The sequence below is a fragment of the Echinops telfairi genome, unplaced genomic scaffold, assembly GCF_000313985.2.
Source record: "Echinops telfairi isolate 266 unplaced genomic scaffold, ASM31398v2 ScPeMD7_7468;HRSCAF=8506_0, whole genome shotgun sequence".
Classification (NCBI taxonomy): Eukaryota; Metazoa; Chordata; class Mammalia; order Afrosoricida; family Tenrecidae; genus Echinops; species Echinops telfairi.
Window position 1 is genome coordinate 2,333,864 of NW_022111369.1, and position 21,821 is coordinate 2,355,684.

At 41.6% G+C, this 21,821-nt stretch overlaps 1 protein-coding gene across 34 annotated transcripts in view; it reads right to left on the reverse strand.

Annotated features, from left to right (window-relative positions):
- The window catches only part of ANK2 (ankyrin 2), a 402,581-nt gene that overhangs the window by 68,511 nt on the left and 312,249 nt on the right, over positions 1 to 21,821 (reverse strand). For 21 of the 34 annotated variants that reach the window (XM_045284229.1, XM_045284255.1, XM_045284253.1 and 18 more), the window contains 2 exons: positions 16,108 to 16,180; positions 4,530 to 4,674 (listed from right to left, as the gene is read on the reverse strand). In XM_045284229.1, the coding sequence (XP_045140164.1) occupies positions 4,530 to 4,674; positions 16,108 to 16,180 (218 nt within the window). Of the gene's footprint in view, positions 1 to 2,221; positions 2,234 to 4,529; positions 4,675 to 14,704; positions 14,759 to 16,107; positions 16,181 to 21,821 lie in introns of all 34 variants that reach the window. The other 13 variants (XM_045284250.1, XM_045284241.1, XM_045284235.1 and 10 more) reach the window with 3 other exon arrangements.

A 21,821-nucleotide genomic window follows, 5' to 3' on the forward strand; every position in this document is an offset into this window, starting at 1 on the left:
GTGCTTTGTACCAACCATAACAAATAGCACTAGATCAATAACGCTTAAATTCTGTTCTTCTTTATCTAGTTTTTAATTGGTCGATGAAGAAGAAAATAGAAGGCCCAACCTCTTCAAACTATACAGTTGGTGAACAGGCTCAGCTATCTTTTGATCAAGTGCTTTCGCTTAGGTACGGATCTGTGAAGTATGTGCCAAGGCTTTCTTCTCTGGTGAAGGCCGAGTCTCGGAAACTCACAGGCAGTTCTCAATGTCGTAGAGAACCACCGTGAATCGGAAGTGATTCGGTGGCAGCGAGTTTTGTTGTTATTTTTTTATTATCCTAGATTTAGAGATCAGATATTTACAGATTTAAAGGTGCTCAACTTTTAAGAATGAAAAGTACAAATGTTTAAGCGGCATTATAGTATAGAATTTAAAATGTTTGCTCATAAGAGCAAGTGCAGGCTATGTCTTTAGGAAGACCTGACCATTTACTACAGCCCCGGAAGAGTAGAATCACAGGTCTCAAAGGGGAACTAGAAATTGAAGCTGGGTGATGGGTCCTGAAAGGCATATGAAGGCATAACAAATAAAATCTGTTGAGGTGACTACCACCATGGTAAACGTTGAACTTTCCAGGAAAGCATCCAGGCCTCAACTGCTAATCTTACAGAGACTGTGGCCTCTGGGAGGACAAGTCTGTCTTTTTCAGGACTGAGCCATCACAGAGCCATTTGGCTGTCCGCGTGAAGTCAGACTGTACAACCGGTAATAAAGCTGGCTTTTACAGATCCATCTCCCTGACGCCAGGGTCTATTGCTCAAATTGTTTTGGAATGGAAGAGTTAGAGTGGCATTGTTTCTTTTGTCTTTCCTAAAACACACCGACACACAAAGAAAAACAAAACAGAGCCAGAAAGAGGAGGAAAGAGAGAGAGGTTACAGACCACAGTGAAAGAGGGTAGAGAGAGCAAGAGACGTACGTGGACGCGTAGTTAACAAGTAAGGAGAGCTGGAGAGACAGGGAGAAGGAAGAACAGCCATACAGCTACATGTCTCGATATGTTGTCCTCCATGGCGCCGGCAGCTTTCTCTGTCCACTGTCTTACGTGGTTAAGCCACGTTTATAGTTTCTCACCCTTATGATCTTCTATGACCTAACACAGAATCTACTACATGAAATAAACATTTCTAGAACACTCCATCAGTGGAGACATGCTCTCTGCAACATTAATGGCCAGAAAAATCCTCCCTGTAATAATAAAGGCCAGACCAGTGGTCTTGAATTATTCAAGTCCTCAGATCAGAAATTGTCCATTCTGATCTGGAACATTACAAACAATTCGAATATTGTACAATAATTCATTAAGTCTTGGGTATGGCTTCTCGGGGAGTCAATTTACAACTACTCAGACTCCTGTTAGTTTAAAGTTTTACTTACAGATACAACAATTCATGATGGCCTATTTATTGTTCACAATGGCAAAATGGCTTTGTAAACACAGGTGTTATGAAAGTTTGTGATTCAAAGAAAAGCACAATCATTATCATCTTAGTAAACTGCACTATCTATTAGACATTTCATTAATGAAAATGTACAATTCTGTTGGATAGGTGACTATCCAAAATCTTCCATTTGTTTTCTGTAAAACCTGAAGAAATTTCTTTTCAACTGTAATCAATTGTCCTTCAACGTTTCACCTTGGGATAGCTTTTTGAGCTTGTCAGCAACAATGAAGTACACAGATACAATGTCAACCTAATTGGGAGTGGTTGTATTTTTACTCATTACTTTATACATATGCTTCTTCTTCCACATCCATGTACAGAACTGTTTTCTGTCTTCAAGAGCACACAGGCCAATTACGTTAGCTTCGCAGCCTGTGCTAGCGTGTTATCAACCACAAGGTGGCGATGTGACCGTTAAAACAAAGTCTATGACCTGATTCAGATAGTAAATTTCATAAATAATACTCTAAATGCTTTCTTGCTCTAAGAACGCTGAAAGAGGCAACTGAGGGTTATAATTAATCACCAATTAATCCCTTAATAAAAGAGATAATGCCGAGGAGAAATACTTTAGGCTGAGAGTCGTGTGATCATTCATAGATTAATGATAAATCCATAATTCGATGATATAAGCAGATACACACACGTACGCACATTAAGCAATGAGCAGGGACATGTTGAAATGGTGATGTTTCCAGGAAGGTCATGTCGTCATGCTGTGTAATACCTACCTGGGCATGGTGCTATTGAAGGCAGACCAACAAAGAAACAATGAAAAGGAGAAATGGTTACCGAAAAAAGCACCTTACTTATATCAAACTGCCTAAGCAAAGGAACAGTAATAGTAATAAAACAAACAAGAAAACCATGAAAATGAGATGCTGCTTGTAATTAAATTTGGGGGATCATGAAACGAACTGGTAATCTAGAAGTGCAAGGAGGGACTAGGGATCAAATCACGTCTTCCCTATGTCATGCCCTGTGCTTGCTAAGCATGCATAGCGCTTGCCCCTGCTTTATGGAAAATACCACTCTAGACTCTTCCTCGCTCTAAAAACCCTGGAAGAGGCAACAGAGGGTTAAGATGAATCACCAATTAATCCCTTGATAAAAGAGATCGTGCTGAGGAGACACGCTTTAGGCCGAGAGTCGTGTGCTTGTTCACAGTCTCAACAATGCATGTAAAGTCATACTACTGCCTTTTCCCAGGTTTTAAAATCTACTAAGAATTTCAAATGAGAGAGTCCACAGAGCTAAATGGGTCAAAACTCAACACAGGCAGTACGAACACCGTCACTAGCGCTGACAGTGGAGGTGACACTCTTGGAGTGGATCCTCATTCTGTAAGCGGCCCCTGGGACTCTAACCCAAGGAAGCCAAGGAGCCCTGCTAATCTTCCTCATCTGTATCCTGTCCAGTAGTCTCTGACCAAGAGTGGAAGTGCCCGTTAGGCCTGTGAAGACCATGGTCTCGATGGACATTGACTGCCACATCTCTCTCCTGTGGAAGGCTGGTGGGTTCAAACCAGGGGTCTTCTGGTCAGCAGCTGAGCACTTTAATCATCGTGCTATTGGGGTGCATCATTGATCTGGTCGACTCAAATGTTCCTCTTTCTCCAAGTCTCTTAATGGCTACCAATAAGGGTAGTGGTCAAGATTTTCCTAATCACTGCGAACCACAGCTCTGGACATGGGTTCCCAACCTCAAGGCTTGGCCTTTTCAGCTTTCCTTTAAAGTTCCTCCTCTGTCTCAATGACCCATCTAAAGTTCACATAGGATTTCTCATCCCTAACACTTTCCCTCTGACTAGCCAGGCATGCTGCCCTACACGTACCACAAGTCTTTGTGTATGAGCTTTGGAAAGCGCCCAATGCCCTCCCTCCCTTTTCTCACCAACTCTCCTTACTCATCAGTCTTTCTTGGCTTAGGGTCACCTCTTCCAGGAAGCCCTCAGTAACACTTGGTGAGCCACTAGCCTGACTTCACCACACGAAGGCTTGCTTCACCATTCATGTTACTCGTGTGGGTGCTCCCTGCACCTACCATAAAGTCTGGCACAGAAAAACACTCATGAAATTCAATTATTTTAACACGGAATCGTTTTTGAGAGGGGGGAGGTATGTATTGACACTCAAGCGAGGTCAAGAAGAGCCTGTTATTGCTGACTGTCCCTTTCACGGTGCTTATTCTTTATAGGGACTTCTTAGAGCCTAGATAGTCTGGTTACTGATAAAACAGCTTAGAATTGAGCCAATTCTGAAACTATAAACCTGACATCCTTGATTAGCAAAAGATATTTTCATTTCACCTGGCCTAAATTTGTAGTCAAGCCTTGGATGCCATTTCTTGGGGTGGTGGGAGAGGCTCTTTCAGTTTTCCTAAAAATATAATACATGCTCATTATGCTAATTACCAGTCACCAAAATATAATATGTTTCTAATTTAGAATATTATATAAGCATCCCCAGATCTGTTTATAATGCCTGGGCTCCCCCCAGATTTTACTGAGAATGCATTTTGTATATAGGCTCTTGCGAAATTCTGTTTTGATTCTTTTGAATGACAAAGTTTCAGGCACATTACCCTTCAGAATTCGTTTCTTTCTACATCTTCCTCACAGCCTACTTTTACTCACAGAAATCATCAAACTGAAAACCCAGGAGGCCACAGTGTTTCCAGATAACACAAAGCCAAAAGGCCCAGCAGGCAAAGGCATCCTTTTCATTTGACTGAAACTAAAGCGGGAGAGAATTAGAACAGAGTTAAGAGCAAAAAGCTCTTTATTTCTCATCGCTCAGCCTCTTATTGTTGTCTGGCGCTGACCAAGTTATCCAATCTCTGTAGGTAGGTCTCGGTTTCTTGTCATTTGAAATGGGTGCTTCTTAAAGGTGTTGGACAAATGGAATCACATGCTACTGATGAGACTTGGGGAGGTACCTATGCAATGCTTGAGCACTCCGCCTAGTTTTAAATTATTATCATGAAAAGATATTGCCCACACATCTGACTTGCTCTCAGAGAGCAGCTCGATGTGAATACCTGTCAGATCGTCCTCCTTCCAGACTGTACCGCAGGTAATTCATGCCGTCCAGGAACTGACTGCTGGGGAGAGAATCGTCGCCCAGTTCCTTCAGATCCTCCGGCCTGAGGTACTCACCCCCATCGCCTGTCATTGTGTCATCCCCTAGATGCAATCAGAGGAAGACAGTGCACACAGTTTACTCGTGGAATTCACATCACCTGAAAAATAGGGCTGTGGTGAGGAAGCATGTCACCCGAAGGGCCTGGGCATCGGTGGACCACTGCACACCACAGCAGACCAGGGCACCTGCGGGCAGCGCCGAGGTGCAGTACTTCATCCCTTTCCCCATTACTTGCCAAGAAGAAATAATTAGCTGAGTGGTAATGCTATTAATACCTGTCGAGTTACTTTCCTCATGGTTTCTTTATCATAATAATATATATGCTAAGTTATAACATGTTATTGAAAGAATTTTAGTAACATTGTATCCCTATGTTAATTGAAAGAATAGCTTCTCTATGTGATTGAAATAATTTTATACAGAATGCCCAGCATGAGTAGTCTCTCTGCATCATATTACAAACATGAAATATTTTACATCAACCCAGAGCAATTGAGAAGACGAACCAAGCAGGCTCCACAGGGAGCAAAGACCCAGATGAAGGGAGCAGATTGTGGCATTTTTCACAAATCACTTGGAATTCCCTTTAAAAACATTGCAGAGTATGTTTTGCTGGAAACCAGATGGCTTCCCAAAGGTGAAAATAGAAATAACAAAGTAAATTCAGTCATTAGGAGGCGACAGAAAGAGATGACTAAAGGCCAAAGCCTACATTTAACAGCCAGAACGCTAGCTGTGAATTCTTGGTTTAAGGTAAATTCTGCAGATATTCAATCACAGAAAGACTCTATCTCCCATTGGTGCACTGGATGGAGGAATCATAGAGCTGACATAAAGTCTACTCGAAGATTCCTTAGGGGGCTCAAGGATATACAAGGAGCCTGATAACTAGTTAAGAGGAAACACCTGAGGGGATCTTCCTCATTCATTAAATTAAGTTAAATATCAGAGAATTAATCCCATAGTTTTGGATACTGGGAGTGCTGGCGGAGAAGCGGATTCCTTGTTTGGCCTGCTGCCTCACAGTCAGCAATTGGACTCCACCAGTCGCCCATGGGAGACAGATGCGGCTCTCTGCTCCCATAAGGATTTCCAGTCTCAGAAGCCCTAGGGAGCAGTTCTACTCCATCCTACAAGGCCACTGCGAGTCAGAACTGCCTCATTGGTTTGGTTTTAGTTTGATTTAAGATATCATTTCGAAAGTCATTAGTAATAGTTTTAAGAAGAAACAGCATTAAAGCAGGGCTGTGCCTTCCACATTTCATTATTTTGTATCTATATATTAAACTAAAACCAAACAAATCTCACTGCCATGAACTCGATTCCAAATTACCGGGACATGACATGGATTTCCAAGGCTGTACATCTTTGCAGTAGCAAATAGCCTCATCTTTCTCCCACAATTTGAATTGCCAACCTTGCGGTTAGTAAACCAACATTTACCCAGTAAACACACTAAAACCCACTGCCGTGGATTCAACTCTGACTCATAGAGGCCCTACATGTAGGGCAGGAGAGAACTGCTCCCCATGACTGCTGATGGGAGGAGAAAGCCACGTTTCTCTCCTGCAGAGCTGCTGGTGGATTCAAACTGTTGACTCTGTGATTAGCAGCGCAACACATGACCCACTACACCACCAGGTCTCCTTAGAGCCACCAAAAAACAATCCTAACTCACAGTCACTGGGTCAGTGTCAACTCAGAGCGACCCTATAGGACAGGGCAGAATTGCTCCTGTGAGTTCCTGAGACTGCATACAGCTCTTTATGGGAGTAGAAAGCTTTGTCTCCCGCGGAGCAACTGCTGGTTTTGAACTGCTGACCTTACAGCTAATAGCCCAATGTGTAACCAACTACTATGCTACTACTAGTGCTCCTATTTTTAAGCATTAGGTATTAGATATTAAAAAAAAAATCTGTTGCCCTGGAGTGATTCCAATGAATGGTGATCCCATATGCTTCGGTGTAGAGCTGCACTCACTGGGCTTGTTCTGTGGCCCCACTGTGTGGCTTAGAAATGCCAACTGTTTGGTTGGTAGCTAAGAGCAAACCATTTACACTACCCAGTGACCCAGACATGTATCAACGGATTACTAGCCCTCTCGCTTATTTAAAAACAGTTTGAACAAAAGAACTTCCAGTAAATCGAGATGCAGTTTACCCATCAGTAGATTTTTATTTAGTTTAGATAAGCAAGTTAAGCTATCTACGGTCAAATTAAAAGTTGAATCTTTAGAGTCAGAGATAGCTGGGTTCAAATGCAAATCCCACTAACTATTCACCAGTTATTCTTCCCGAGCTTGAGTTTCCACAATTAAAAAATGAAAATGGTATGAATAACTTGTTTTATAGGGTAGTTATATAACTCAGATAAAACATTTCAGAATATTAAGCAGAGTGAGGCAACATGATTGTTAGCTATTTCTTTTATTAACAAAACGGTCAGAGTGTTGTTGATACATCCACAAACTGTGGTCTAAAACTTCATTTTCTAGATAACACAAAAATAATGTTAAATACATATGCTATGAATAAAGAAACATAATTGTATTTAGTTTGAAATTTTTATAACTCTGACTGCTCACTGAAACACTGCACTTTTTTTTTTCAACTCAGGTTGTGAAAGTGATTTTCCACTCCTCTCTGTAGTGTGGTGGTTTGTGTTGGGCTGCCATACAAAAGGTCAGCAGTTCTGAGCCACCAGCCGCTCTGTGAGAGAAAGACGAGGCTGCCTGCACCCATAAACATTTAGATTCAGAAAGCCTATGAACAACTCTACCCTGTCCTGTAATGCCGGAATAGATTCCATGGAATGGGTGGGCTTTCATGAAGATTATTTTCCCTAGGATGCCTTCGGAAGGAAAGAGGCACTTAGAACAGTGATTCGTTGAGGAAACAACACTTTCATCAAAGGCAAAATGCATGACGTGTCAACATTAAGAGCTGAGTGTTCAGAGGAGGAAGGGAGAGTGCCCTAAGGGTAGGGAGGGCTCAAAAAAGTCTCCTTGAGGGAGGAACTGGAGCTGGTTCTTAGAGCTTGATTTTGATAGGCAGAAGCAATGGCCTCATAGGTGTGATATAAGTGTGTAAGGGGCCCCGGCAGGGAAACAGAAATCATTTGCATGAATGGTTAATGTGCATTGCAGGCTAAGAGACTGCTTATGTTAATGAGGCATGCTAAAAGCCCAGGGAGAAGGTTTGTCTCCAAATACAAGAGATAGATCAAGGAGCATGGGCATGTTATTATAGAGGTTGGAGGGCCTATTTTTACATTTCTACTATTTCCTCCCTCTTGTACAATTGGCAAACTTTTACATAGGACTGCTTTTATTTGTCAAATAAGTTGGATACCTCTTTGTATACGGCTGGGAGAAAAAACAAACAAACCCCTTTAAAATCGAGTCTAAGGATACGTTTACCAAAACACAAGGGTTTTCTGATTAGGGTATGGGATGAAATTTTTTGCACAAAATAATAGGAGACTTTTCTGAACACTTTGGAAGACTCAATGTATCCATTTATGATCATGAAAATGGTTGAATGCAAAATCTGTAATGTAATATGCACATAATACAAGTTGTATTCATAGATCCCTTGAGCAAGAGACAAAAAAGATAACTTAAAATTCAATTTGTCCTAAAAAATTTTGTAAATAGAACAATACGGGACACAGGAATTATACTCCTAAGCATATACCTTCCAAAGAAAACCAAACAAAATCCCTAAATGTTTGTATCGGTAGCTACACCCTGCCCTACATTAAACGTATCTGGAAAAGTGCCTGTTTGGGATTATTCTTGCCAGTACCACCATAGAGTGCCTGGACTAGGACATTCAGATATAAGGCACACCACAAAACCAGAGCCATTGCCATCGAATCAACGGGCAGAGTCGAACTGCTCCTTAGAGTTCCTGAGACTTTAAATCTTCAGGGGAGCAGACAGCCTCATCTTCCTTCCACCGACAGGCTGGTAAACTTGAACCTCCGATCTTGTAGTTCGCAGCCCAATGGTTAACCCACATCACTACCTGGGCTCCAAAAAGCAGGCTACACAACAGTGCGAATCAAGGTCATGAGATGGAATGTAGAGATGCATGTTGAAATTGGTGGAACTGGTAATGTTAGTTTGAAAAAATTTTAAATTGCCAAATTTGGTATATAATTGAAAAATCCTGTGTGCAGCTCCAAGATTTTAAAATTTCGAAGGCATTCAAACAGAAGGAAGCCCTAGCCTTGTCTCTGTTCTCCTGTTTCAGAACCTTCGTTCTCTCTCATCTTCTCAGAAACCTTGCCCTCATGGTCAACTGTCTTCTTTTATCACCTTTTCGTTCTACAGATTAAAATATCATCCTTTCTGTCATCTTTAAAATACAGAAACATAGCCCCCAAATCAAGAAGCAGTGGGGGGGGGGCGGGGGAGTGGTAACTAGACTGTCAACCAAAAGGTCAGCGATTGCCAGCTCCCACAAACATTTATAGAAACCCAAGGGAGCAGTTCCACCCTGCCCATTGGTTCACTGTGAGTCAACATTCACTCAGGACCAGTGGGTTTGGGGGATTTTTTGGGGGGTCCCCCACCTGTACTCCATATCCTTCACACTCACTGCTCTTGAGTCAATTCTGACTCAGAGCAACCCAACAGGCAGGGTGGGACCCCCCTGTGGGCTTCCAGGACTCGCCGTGGGAGCAGAAAGCCTCATCTTCTCCCAATTGTCCCCATAGGTGGTGCACTGCACAGGCTAACTGACTGAGTTGCTAACTGAAAGGTTGGAGGGCAGAGGCCACCAAGTACCTGGAAAGAAACGCTGCTTCCCCAATAATCAGCCACTGAAATCCCAATGGAGCCCAGTTCAATTCCGACACCTGTGGGTGACCGGAAGTTGGAATCAACCTAACAGGCACATTTTAGACAATGGAAAGGGAAAAAAATCCTCCCAAATCGTGTAGTTGTTGGTTACTCTTAGTTCAATTGTGAGTTAGGGAACCCCCTGTGTGCAGAGGGCCTTCAGGGCTGGGAAACTTGAAAAGCCTATTTCCAGGTTTGCTTTCCAAGGACGTGAACTTCCACTGCCAACCTTTTGGCTGGTGGTTGAGTGTCTGTTCTCCGACCATTAGGCCTCTTTCTTTCAATTCTGACTCCTCTTCCTTTCACAGGCAAACCTATTAGATGGAGGCTGACTAATCTTGGCAATGAATCCGTGGCTAAAATGTGATTTCCTCTTTGGAATCCTACCTGCCTTAATCTCTCATGGTTTTTTCTCTCCGCTCTTTAATTTTTTTTCCCAGCCTCCAATTCTCTTCAATCCTGAAGTTTCATATTTGACATATTATATGTTGTGGAAACTTCTAAGATCACCTCTACAGCAAATATGCCAAGAGCTATATCCAACCCGGAAGCACAGGTTGAATCGTGAGTTACATATTGGCCTGCTAAATGCAAAGTGAGAAGTTCAAATCCACCAGCCAGTGCCTCGGGAAAAGTTGAGGCTTTCTTCTACCCTGCAGAGCTGCAGTCTTAGAAACCCACAGGGGCCTGTTTTCTCCTTGTTTGTTCTATAGGATCTCCATGAATCTAAGCCAAGAGAATGGCAATAAAGTGGCTTTGGCTTTGGCTTTTAATTATATCCAACCCAAACCCTTTCATGAATTCCAGACCCCTTTTACAATTGTTTCTAGGACCACTACACCTTAAATACCCCTGGTTATCTCAGATTTTGCATATTCAAAGTAGAATTCATCTTCCTTTCTTAACAGCATGTTTTCCCGGCTACGACCCTATGTAAGCAAACAACCCAGGTCTTTCCTGGCTCAAGCCACGAGGTAAAGAAAGGATGTGTCTACAGAACACTCATATTTTGACTTATATTCCTTAGCTCTTATTATTCCAGAGAGATGTTTTCTTGTGTTTCAGATTATGCAAAGACATTCGACTATGTGGAACATATAAAATGGGATAATCTTGAGAAGAATGAGAATTCTGGAACACTTCATTGTGTCATTCAAAACTTATATATGGATCAAGAGGCGGTGGTGCAAACTGAACAAGGGAACACTGCATGGCTTAAGTCAGGAAAGGCGTATGCCAGGCTTGTATCCTCTCACCATACTTCTTCAATCTGTATGCTGGGAAAATCATCAGAGCAGCTGCATTATATGAAGAAGAGTGTGGCATCAGGGTTGGACAAGGACATCGTGTTTGGTCAAGTGGGAGGTCAGTGGAAAAGAGGAAGTCCCTCAAGGAGATGGATGGACACGGGGGCTGCATCGATGGCTCAGGCATGGGGAACATTGTGAAGACGGACAAGAACCACGCAATATTTTGTTCTGTGGTGCATGGGGTCACTATGGGTGGGAGCCGACTGGAGGGTGCATGACAACAAGAAGAACGATAATAAAACCTATGTAGGACACAGATCTCAAGAGCGTGGGGATACATGAAGATAAAGCGGGGCAGTCATAAGGTCTCCTTACTCTAACCCTTCACAATGCTGCCAAGAAAAAGGGTCTCAGAAACGTGAGTGGGCTCTCTTCCTATCAGGGTGGAAGCTTCCCTGCTGAAATGGGTGGAAGTAATTGAAAGTGGAAAGTAAGTGTTAAGTGTTCACACTAGAAATGAGCGTGTCAAAAGAGGCTGGAGCCTCTATATTTCACCCTAACACTCCACCACTCTCAAGGTCTCCCAATTATCAGTACACTTCACGCCAAAGACCTTGTGAAATACATTAGATAAGGGTATGCTACCCAGCTACTGTGCACCCTTGAGTCCCACCTTATAGCCGAACAGCTGTGGAGCTGAGGCAGCTCAAGATCCGACGGAGATGCCCAAGATTGCCCTGTGGTTTTGTTTAGGGCTGGACAGCACAATTCTCTTAGGCTCGCTCCCACTTCTGTCTATCCCTTCCATTTCCTGTCGTGCTCCTCCATCGGGACCTTGACAGCAAGGCTGAGCAATTACAAGAGCTTTCTTATGAGGTTAAGATTGCACACTTACCATTTAATATCCGTGTGCCCCCGCACACATTACTTAACGGCTTTAGGCTGAATTGCCTATCTGAGAAGTAAATATGATTAAACGTGGTGGGGTGTTGATCCCTCACCGATCTCACAGGGAGGCCATTGGAAGGAAATTAGAGCACATAAGAGTGCAGCTGTTTACAAAGGTTTTCTCTCCCGCCGATACCTGCTTTCTTTCAATGTTTTCCCAAGATAATCCCATGGACCAAGGCCGTTTGATCTCTGTCACAAACTGATTTTGTTCTGCTTGGCACTCCCAAAATCCATGAGGTTGTGCCACGTTTGTTCCCGCTCTGACCTTCCCAGGAAGGTATGTGAAACTGATGACATGGCGCCTTCACTCGGACTCCTTTTAATTTACACAGTCAACGTCCATCAGTTTCTTTCTCAGTAATGTACTGGCCTGGAGACTGCTGTGATACTGAAAGCCATGCCGCTGGTATGTCAAATACCCATGGTGGGCAGTTCCAGCAGAACTCCCAGAATAAGGCAGGCTAAGAAGAAAGGTCTGGTGATCTGTGATTACAACAGACTTGCCTATCATCTGTGGTGTGCCCCCAGTTGGAAGGCACACAAAACCGCAATGGTCTGGGATGCACCCATGAGCATAAAAATGGTGCAGGGTAGGCGATGCTGTTTGTTCTGTTGTTCACGGGTCATGCTGCACCCCACTCAACTCAATGACAACTAACAATAGCACCTTCTACATGATTGCTTCCGGGATAGTCATGGTTCTTGAGGGTAGGGTTATGCCTTGTTCACTTTAATTCCACAGCTTCAAACACAGTCATTACCACATTCACTATGGAATGGATTGAAGAGCTGGGTCATGCGGATTGCTTTCCTGTAACAAGTAATCTGAAAGGCGATGCATCCTTAATGCGGTCCTCAGATGACTTTATATCAACTTGAATTTTTATTAAAGTGTCAATCAAGTCACAGCCGGAGGCTGCCTCCTTGGGGATGTGGCCTTCTTATATGCATGCAAAACTGGCACCCTCCCCTCTACTCCCACCCCTCCATCTCTCTGTGATTTTTGCCTTCCTGCTTGCTGGGACTCTGCTTCCAGGGATGGCCACATGCGGGCCACTCAACCCTGAGAGCTAGCATGTTTCCACTGACCTTGAAGCCCCTGGACTCTGTACCTTTCCTGCATGCTGCAGCACCTTTCTGCTCAGCTGCCTGCAGCTAGGTGAGTCTGAAGAGGGCTCTGGCTTGCATTGGACTTGTAGACTTGAGTTGGACTGGGCTGGGATGTATTCTTCTGTTATAAGATTATTTGTTGATATAAAGCTCTTTCTTATATGTCACTGGGTTGGTTTCTGACTTAAACATTTAGCTTGAATACTCTTTACAACATTAAAATGTAGCAAAATTACTACGGAAAATATTATTGGGGAGGCAGTTCTATTCTGAAATTTGAGTTTGTTTTGCTTGTTTCTGTAGAGAAAACAGGGACTGGGTAATACATCCCAAACACATGCAGCTGCAGTGGTAGATTCCACAAATACAGTTTTACCTCACAAAGCATTAAAAGATTGGGCATCTCTTCCATCCAAATTTCTTTATATGAACTCAGCATGCAAAAGTTACTTCAGAATACTCAAAATATATTCTTGAAGTAAAAACAATAGTTTGCATTTCCTTCATGGGGAAAGAAATGTTTACAAGTATTTTCTTTTCTGAAAACAGAGGTATTTCCTCATAATAGGAGATATTCTTTATCATTAGTCAAGATTGCTCTAAAATCAGCAGTTCTTCTCAGAGCCTCAGTCATGTGACTCATATTATAAAAGTCATAGAGGGGCGTCTAAAAATGCCGACCCAAGCTTAACATTTCCTATGGGGGGGGGTGTCAAAGGAAAAGGAAGCTAAAGCATTGTAAGATCATTAATATTTTTGTTGTTTTCCACAAAAATTTGGAATTTAAAATATTAGAGAGATTTTTTTAAGTTTTTTTCTCATAAAGGATAGCTTTTTAAGAATTCAAAACATTTTATAGCTAGATGATATTTTATATGTAGCAGATCCAAGAAGCTATTGCACCGTAAGTGGAACTGCAATACACCCAGTAAAGACCTAAAACACATACATTACTGGACTTCTTCATTAATTGTTTTGTAAACAAAAATTGTTCTAAAATTAAATAATAACTATCTGATTTATTTGACTCTTAGATTTCCACTTACACGCCAACTGCCCTTGAGTCATTTTTAACTCACAATAACCTTATAGGAGTGAGGGGGCGGTGCCCTGGGGTTTCTGAGGCTGTCCATCTTTACAGATGGAGAAAGCCTTCTCCCCAGCGGGTGGGTTTGAACTGCTGTGTCTGTGGTTAGCAGCTCCACTTGTCCATTACCCACTTTAACCACTTCAGCACTAGGATGCCTTTCCCTTAATAGGTTTGCTTGAAGCACTACCCCATGTGCTCAGTAATCTTCTTTCTACATAGAATTTTACAACATTCAGTTTTCCTTTCTATGTCAAAGTTCACTCTGCCTAATTTTTAAGGGTTACTTATATTTTTTTACATTGCCTCTACTTCTGACTATTATAATTATGACTTTAAATATCATAATACAACCATTAATTTAATAGCTCTATCACACCTAAAATGTAGGCTCACTCAGGCCTGAGGACATGACAAGAAGGAGGTATTCATTTCATGCAGTCCAGCTGAGTCACAAGTATGTTCCTCCTCTTTCAGGGTCACCTTTACAAAGAATTCTTTTCTCTCTGAATTTATAGTTGAAGAAGCAACTTTAATTTTGACAAAATATTTATATATTGTTCATTAGCTCATTTCATTGTATTAATGGATCTTGATAACAGTTGTGGAGTCATGAGTAAATAAGCAGCTTATGGCTTTATGCTCCCAAGTTAATAAAATCAACACTCAAATGCACACTTAACCAATCCCAACCATATTACACATGCACGTTCAAAACAAATTAGTAGCGGCACCCAGATTTGAAGAGTAAGCAGGTTCCTGTTATTGAGTAAACAAAAATCAGTAGCAGTGTAAGTTTTCACTCCAGCACTATCTTCTGAAGGTACCTGAATCACTAAGTGCATCCCCATCAATAACTTGGTCACCAAAATGTTTTAAAGCTGTTCAAAACATAAGGGAAGATAAGAAAGATAATCCAAAACAAAATATGGTGCACATGTAGAAATGCTAAAAATGAACTGGAACGTAATAGGATAGAACACAAATTATTATAGTAAAGACAAGGTCTTGATGGCTTTGGCAATGCCTTGGATTTGTTCAGAAGCAATGGCATTGTTCTAACAGCGCTCGTTCTTAAGTGCTTCAAAGGTCACATGAACGCCATGCCTCTGACCAATAGGTGACTTAACCAATGGGCTCCAGATAAGGACATCTCTTGGAGAGCTCTACCTCGTGGGTAGGTTTTGAAGAGCCTCAATAAATGTCATTCATATTTCTAATTAATAGAATAAAATAATTCCTAAGAGCAATTCGTATTTGGCCTGGTATCATTTTTTTATGGCAATCATATTACAAACATATAAACATTTGCCATACACAGAGATATAAAGATAGAAAAAGGATTTTTTTTAATATTGACATTTGACTAACAGCGATCTGATTGCATACTTTTTTATGCTGTTTTCACAATTTTTTAAACTGTGCATATTTTTTGGCCTAATGGGATGATATTACCTAGAAGTCCAAAATTGGAAACAAAGCCAGACACCTGTGACTGGATCTAGCTCTAGCAACTGGCTCCACTCTGCCCCACCACTCAGTCCTAGAGCTCTTCCTAGAATAGGATCCTTAGGCCTGTGTTTTACATCTATTGCCTTGAGTAACTTTCATCAATGCTGAGAGCACATCGGCAAGATTTTCTGACAGATGTAATCTAATTCTTATCCCAGATTTGTCCTGTGTACTGATGCTCTCTCTAGCTTTCTCTAAGACACTGCTTCTCTAGATTTCAGAAAAGGTGTGGACATTTTAGCAGAGATGTTTCAACACGCCCTTGATAGAATTTAACAAAGCAGAGATGTTTTAATAAGCCTTTGATAGAGTATGCTTTAGGGTTTTTTGTTTGTTATTCATGCTAAGGCACTTTAATAATAATCTCTTTTATCTTAATGAAAATACAAATTAACACAATTGTACTACGAAGTAGCTATTTTAACAGATTTTCATGTTTCTTTCCCTGTTTTCCCCTCCCATTTTCCAGTGCTTGTATTTATTGAGATACTAAAGATATACTAGAGTAGGGAAAGAAAAAAAAAAAAACCAAACAACTATTCCAAATCCACCCAGTTCCCTCCGACACACGGCAAAAGGATTGGGAAACTGGTGAAGAGGAGTGGCTCTAAAGGTTACGACAACTGCCGTCCACATGAGCTTTGTCTCTGAAAATATAGGGTGGTTTCCTCCTGTTTAAGGACATGTAATGCCATAGACTGCTTTGTAGGACTCCTACCCTCTTCATCAGAAACGTCAAGAACTTCAGTCATCGTCTCAGGAACATTCAGCTTGTGTTTTTCAGTGATCGTCTGGAAAGACAAAATGATCAATGCTTGAGTTAGTTAATTGTGCCAACCTGACCGATAATCACATGTGGGGCTAATTGAAAGGTGGAGGGATAAATGGGTGGTGAGCCTCGCCTTTGTAGTTCTCGGGTCTCTTGCTTTGTGATGGTTGCACCAGGGTGCAGCTGCCTTAGCAGTTCCCTGCTTCAGCTTGCAAGATTGACTTCATACAAGACATCCCCAAGGAGAAGCTACATGGACCTATCCCAATGCAGCCCTGGGTGCTGGAGCAACTGTGTGGAGACCCCTGCTAGTGCTGAGATGCTTGTTCGTTCACTGACTCAGCTTTCCTCCTGCAGTCGGCATCATTGCCTCTGTTTTGTGAGTTGGAGGACTTTGTGGACTGGTGTTGGGTTAATGGGTTAATGTTGGACTTGGGGGCTTGGGCAGCATTGGGTTGGGATGTTTTCGTGATGCACATTTTCTTTACATAAAACTCTCTCTTATACGTGAGTTGCTGTGGATTTGTTTCTCCAAAGTACCCAGACTAAAACAATGCTCAAGTTAAAAACCAAGCCAAACCCACAATCAAAGTAACCGTGGGGAGCCATGCTCAAAGCAGTAGCGGGGTAAAGGGCACTGAACGTTCCATCAGCCCCAGTTGTGTTCTTGGAAGCTTTATATTCTTATACGCTCTCATGAAGATTAATTTGTTCTTTCTGTAGATAAATTACCTTTTACCACAGTAAAATTGTAGGCTAGAACGTTTTTAAAATTTAGTTCCCTTATCGAAACCCAAGATTATTTGGCAATAGTAATAACTAAACAAACAAACAAACTGACCGACATCAAGTTAACACTGACTCATAGTGACCTCTGTGGATTTCCACGAGTAACAGTTTACAGGAGTAGAAAGTTCCCTCTTTCACCTGCAGAGTTGCTGGTGGTTTCAAACGGCTGACCATGCAGATCGCAGCCCAACACATAGCCAGTACGCTACTTGGTCATATTGAGTAAGCAGACCAATGTTTTCAGGGCTTTCTTAAAGTGAATTCAGCGAAGTCTCCAGAGAGCCTTCAAAAGAAGTAATGAGCATATGCGGTTTATTGACAACAAGGCCATTATAAACTAAGGTGTGGAAACTGTGAAAGACATGAGACATTTGGGCAGAAAATGTGACACGTCTTCTGGGATTTGGGGATCACAGGAGAGAAACAACCTCTACAGTATGATATTGGGCTAGAGCTCTGATTTGTTACTTGTTTGCCTTCCATGAATATTTTCAAATCCTCTGCCCTTTTTGCTTGGTATAGGGTTTTAAGTGAGGTTAGTGGGAGATTAAGACTTGGCTTTGGCATTTAACTGTGTAAGGGCAAATTCTCACTTCATTATTTATTAGAGACCTTGGAAAGTCCCTTAATTTTTGTGTTTCCCAATTTTCTCATCACCAGCACAAAGAAAACAGTTGAACTTCTTAAAGTTTGGTATGGCAATTAAATGAAGTAGATATGGGCTATTTCATATTGCAAGGCAAATGAAGCATAAATTATTATTTAAATGGATACGTCAATATTAAATTCATCTTAAAAATGAAGACTTGCTTAACCTTTTTGCCATTCGTGAACACAAGAAATAATTTGAGCACAATCTGCATATCAAACACTGTTCTAGACAGGAGATGCTAAATAAATAAATAAAAATCTAAGTTTCACAGCATTAAATACCACGTAAAGACCAAAAACAAACAAACAAACAAAAAAAGCCCAACTCACTGCCGTAGAGTTGATGCCAACTCAGAACGACCCTGTAGGACAGGATAGAACTGCCCCTGCGAGACTCTGAGACAACAACTCTTAATGGAAGAAGAAAACCCTGTCTTTTCCTTCTGAGCCTCTGGTGGTTTCAAACTGCTGACCTGCAGCTAGCAGGCCAACACACAACCTCTATGCTACCAAGGCTCCTACCACATAAAGATAATGAACTCTAAAATTCCTATCTGCTGCACTGGTTCTGAAATTTTAATAAGTGCATTCACTATGAAACCATTCTGAACACTGGGACTGAAAAGCTGAAAAGGTTGTTTCTTTGAATATAAGTGCTCAGTTAAAGTCACAAAAGTATAATAAGAAAACTACATAGGATTTTAAGTTTTACTCCACATGTGCTACAAACTTTCTTGGGTTGCCACAATATCTCCTATTGTCACTTTTCTCTTTCAAAACATAACAGAAAAAATTAAAATAGATTTGCAAGGAAATTCGGCTGATTATTTTAAATATGTATTCATTTACACAAGTGCACAGGTCAAAAAGCTCTCCACCAAAATCAAGAGAAACCTTGATGAATCCAAGACATCAAAATGTGAAGCTATTGTTTCTCAACATGTCTTCAGTGTACATCATTAAGATGGTGTGTCTACATATCCAACCGTTCCCTGAAGAATTCTACATTTTTCAATTTACAGGAAGGTATAAATCCAGGGTGCATTATAGCACTGATGAACCACATAACTATCCTCTAGTTCTTTAATATTTCCTCCCCTTACTATTATGGATTTTCCCCCCTCATTCATTGTGTTAGATTTGCAAATGTACATTTGTATATTTAATCTTTTGGTACATGAAAGCCAATATAGATAACCCTTCAGAAACAGTACCAGGAGTAATGGTTCTCTGAGGGTGCGGGAAGAGGGAGGGAGGGGAGCGCCTGTGGCAGTACAGGAAGGAGGGAATAGAAGCTGATAGCACTGATAACTGTGTAACCCCACTCAAAGGGAGCGAACAACAGAATTGTATATGAATGGATATATTGGTGTAAGATATGACAACAACAAAAAAGTATTATAGAGGGGTTCCTGGGGTAGAGGGTGGGGCAGGTGGAGGATAAAGGGAAGCTGATATCAAGGAGTTCAAGAAGAAAGAACGTATTTTGAAACTGATTGTGGTAGTGATTATACAGTACTTGATGTGACTGAACTTTGGAATGTTATGTTATCTTTAAGAGCTTCCAATAAAATGATTAAAAAAATTTTTTTTAAATAAAGGTGAGAATAGAACTGATAAACACATCTATGGCCAGAAAGGATTTTCATTCAGCATTGTCTTAGAGAACAATTTAAATAATTATTGACTTACCCTATTTAAAAACAAAACCGCCCAGCAGTTTTAGCATGCTTGAGGGACTCATATAGGGTTCGTAAGGTCTGCCAAGGGCATCCTCATAGCACGGCCTTGGCTGCTCTCGATTGAGCAGGTGTATTGCAATGACGAATGAAAAAATAAAAAATAAATTCTCAGCACAACTTTCCTGGCCTTCTTCTCAATCAATATAGTTTTATATTTTGTTAAAACTTCTAAGGAGGCCATATGATCGTTGTGTGTCCTTCAAGAAAATCTATCAAGGTAATCCTCTGATGTTAGGTGCACACCAGTCTTTTGCGACTCACTGCGACCCTATGTCAACGGAATGAAGCACCACCTGGTCCTGCCCCATCCTCTCAATTGTCCTTATGTTTGAGCCCTACTGTCCCAGCCCGGTGTCCATCCACATTGTGGAGGGACTTCCTCCTTTTCATTCCTCCTCCACTTTACCAAGCATGATCTCCTTTGTCCGAGACTGGTTTCTCCTGATACTATGTCCAAAGTATTCCATCTTTGCTTCTAAGGAGCATTCTGTTCTTCTTATATGACAGACTTGCTTATTCTTTTGGAACTCCACGGTACTTTTAATATTCTTTGCCAGCACCATTATTCAAACGCATGGATTCTTCTTCAGGCTCCCTTATTCAGCGTCGGCTGTTGCATGCCTATGAACTCATGGAAAATACTATGGCTTGAGTCAGGTGCACTTGAGACCTCCACGAAACATCTTTGCTTTTCAACACTTTAAAGAGGTTCTGTGGAGCAGATTTACCTGTGCGATGTGTCCTTTGATCTCTCGGCTGCTGAGTCCGTGAGCACTGCTGGTGGATGCATGCAAGAAGAACTCTTTGAGAGCGTCAATCTTTTCTCCATTTATCATGATGTCCTCCATAGGCCCGTGAGTCACAACTGACTCAATGATACTTAACAACAACACAACTGGTCCAATTGTGAGCATTGGGGTTTTCTTCACATTGAGCTGTAACCCATACTGAAGGCTGCAATATGTGATCTTCTTCAGCAAGTGCTTCAGGTCCTCCTCACTTTCAGAAAGCAAGGTTGTGTCATCTACAATCGCAGGTTATTAATAACCTGATGCTGAGTTCTTCTTCATATAATTCAGCTTCTCTGATTATTTGCTCAGCATACAGATTGAGTAAGTATGGTGGAGGGGAACCCTGACTCTCTCACCTTTCCCGTTTTTAAACTGTACATTAGTTCCTTGTTCTGTTTACATTAACTGTCTCTTGATCCACGTACAAGTTCTGTAGGAGCACAATGAAGTGTTCTAGAATCCTGATTGTTCTCAAGGTCAGATACCTTTGCATAGACAATAAAACAAAGGTAAATATCTTTCTTATTTTCTCTGCTTTTGGCCAGGGTCCATCTGTGTCAGCAATGATATCCATTGGTTCGTGTCCTCTTAGGAATTTAGCCTGAATTCCTGGCAGCTCCCTGTTAATATACTGCAGCAATTAGTATTGACTTATCATCAGCAAAATTTTACTTGCATGTTAAGTCAATGATATTGTTCTAAATTTTAACATTCTATTGGGCCACTATTTTGGGAATACATACACATAAATAGATTATCCCAGACAGCTTTCCAAATTTCTTCCAAATTTCTTAGCATGGATGAGCAAGTGCTTCCAGTGCTTCCTCGGCTTGTTAAAACATTTCAATTGGTATCCCATCAATCCCCGGGGCTGTGTGTTTCATTAATGCTGTCAGTTCTTGATCATATGCTACCTTCTGAAATGTTTGAATGTCAACTAGTTCTTTTTGGTACATTGACTTTGTGTATTTTTACCATCTTCTGTTGATGCTTCCTGAATCACTTAATATTTTTCCTATAGATTCTCTCTTTAAAAAAAAGACCAGACGAACCCACTGCCCTTCCTTGGGGATCCCAAAATTCTGCTATCACCTTCTGAGCTGACGCCTTTGCCTTGAATATAACTGCCCAGCAGATCTCCTCGGAAGTCACTGTTTTATTTGGACGTCTTCTAAGGCACCCTCAGGAGCCTAAAGGAGTCCTGGTGGAATAGTGGTTACACTTTGGGCTGAGATCCAAAAAGTCAGCGGTTTGAAACCATCATCTGCTCCTTGGGGGAAAAGATGTCACTTTCTACTCCTATCAAGAGTCATGGTCACGGAAACTCACAGGGCCAGTTCGACCTTCTCCTATACAGTCACAAAGAGTCGGCATCAACTTGCCAGCAGTGAGTTTGGTTTGGGGAAGGAGTGCGTAGTCACTGAGAGCGCTTTTCTGCAGCCCTCCACCCACTGCAGGCACGTGTTTAAATGGGAACCCTAGAGGCAATGTAGAGGAATCTTAAACCACAATGTGACAAAACGAAATAAGCTGGTGCCGAAAATCCATCACGACCCGGTTTGGAAGGGTCAGGGAGGCTGCAATCCCTGACTTCATGCTGCAGCACATCGAATACATTTACTTCATGGACTGACCCTCCTCTCACATGCCTCTTCTTTCGTCTGTGAGAAAACTTTCCCTTATTTCCTGG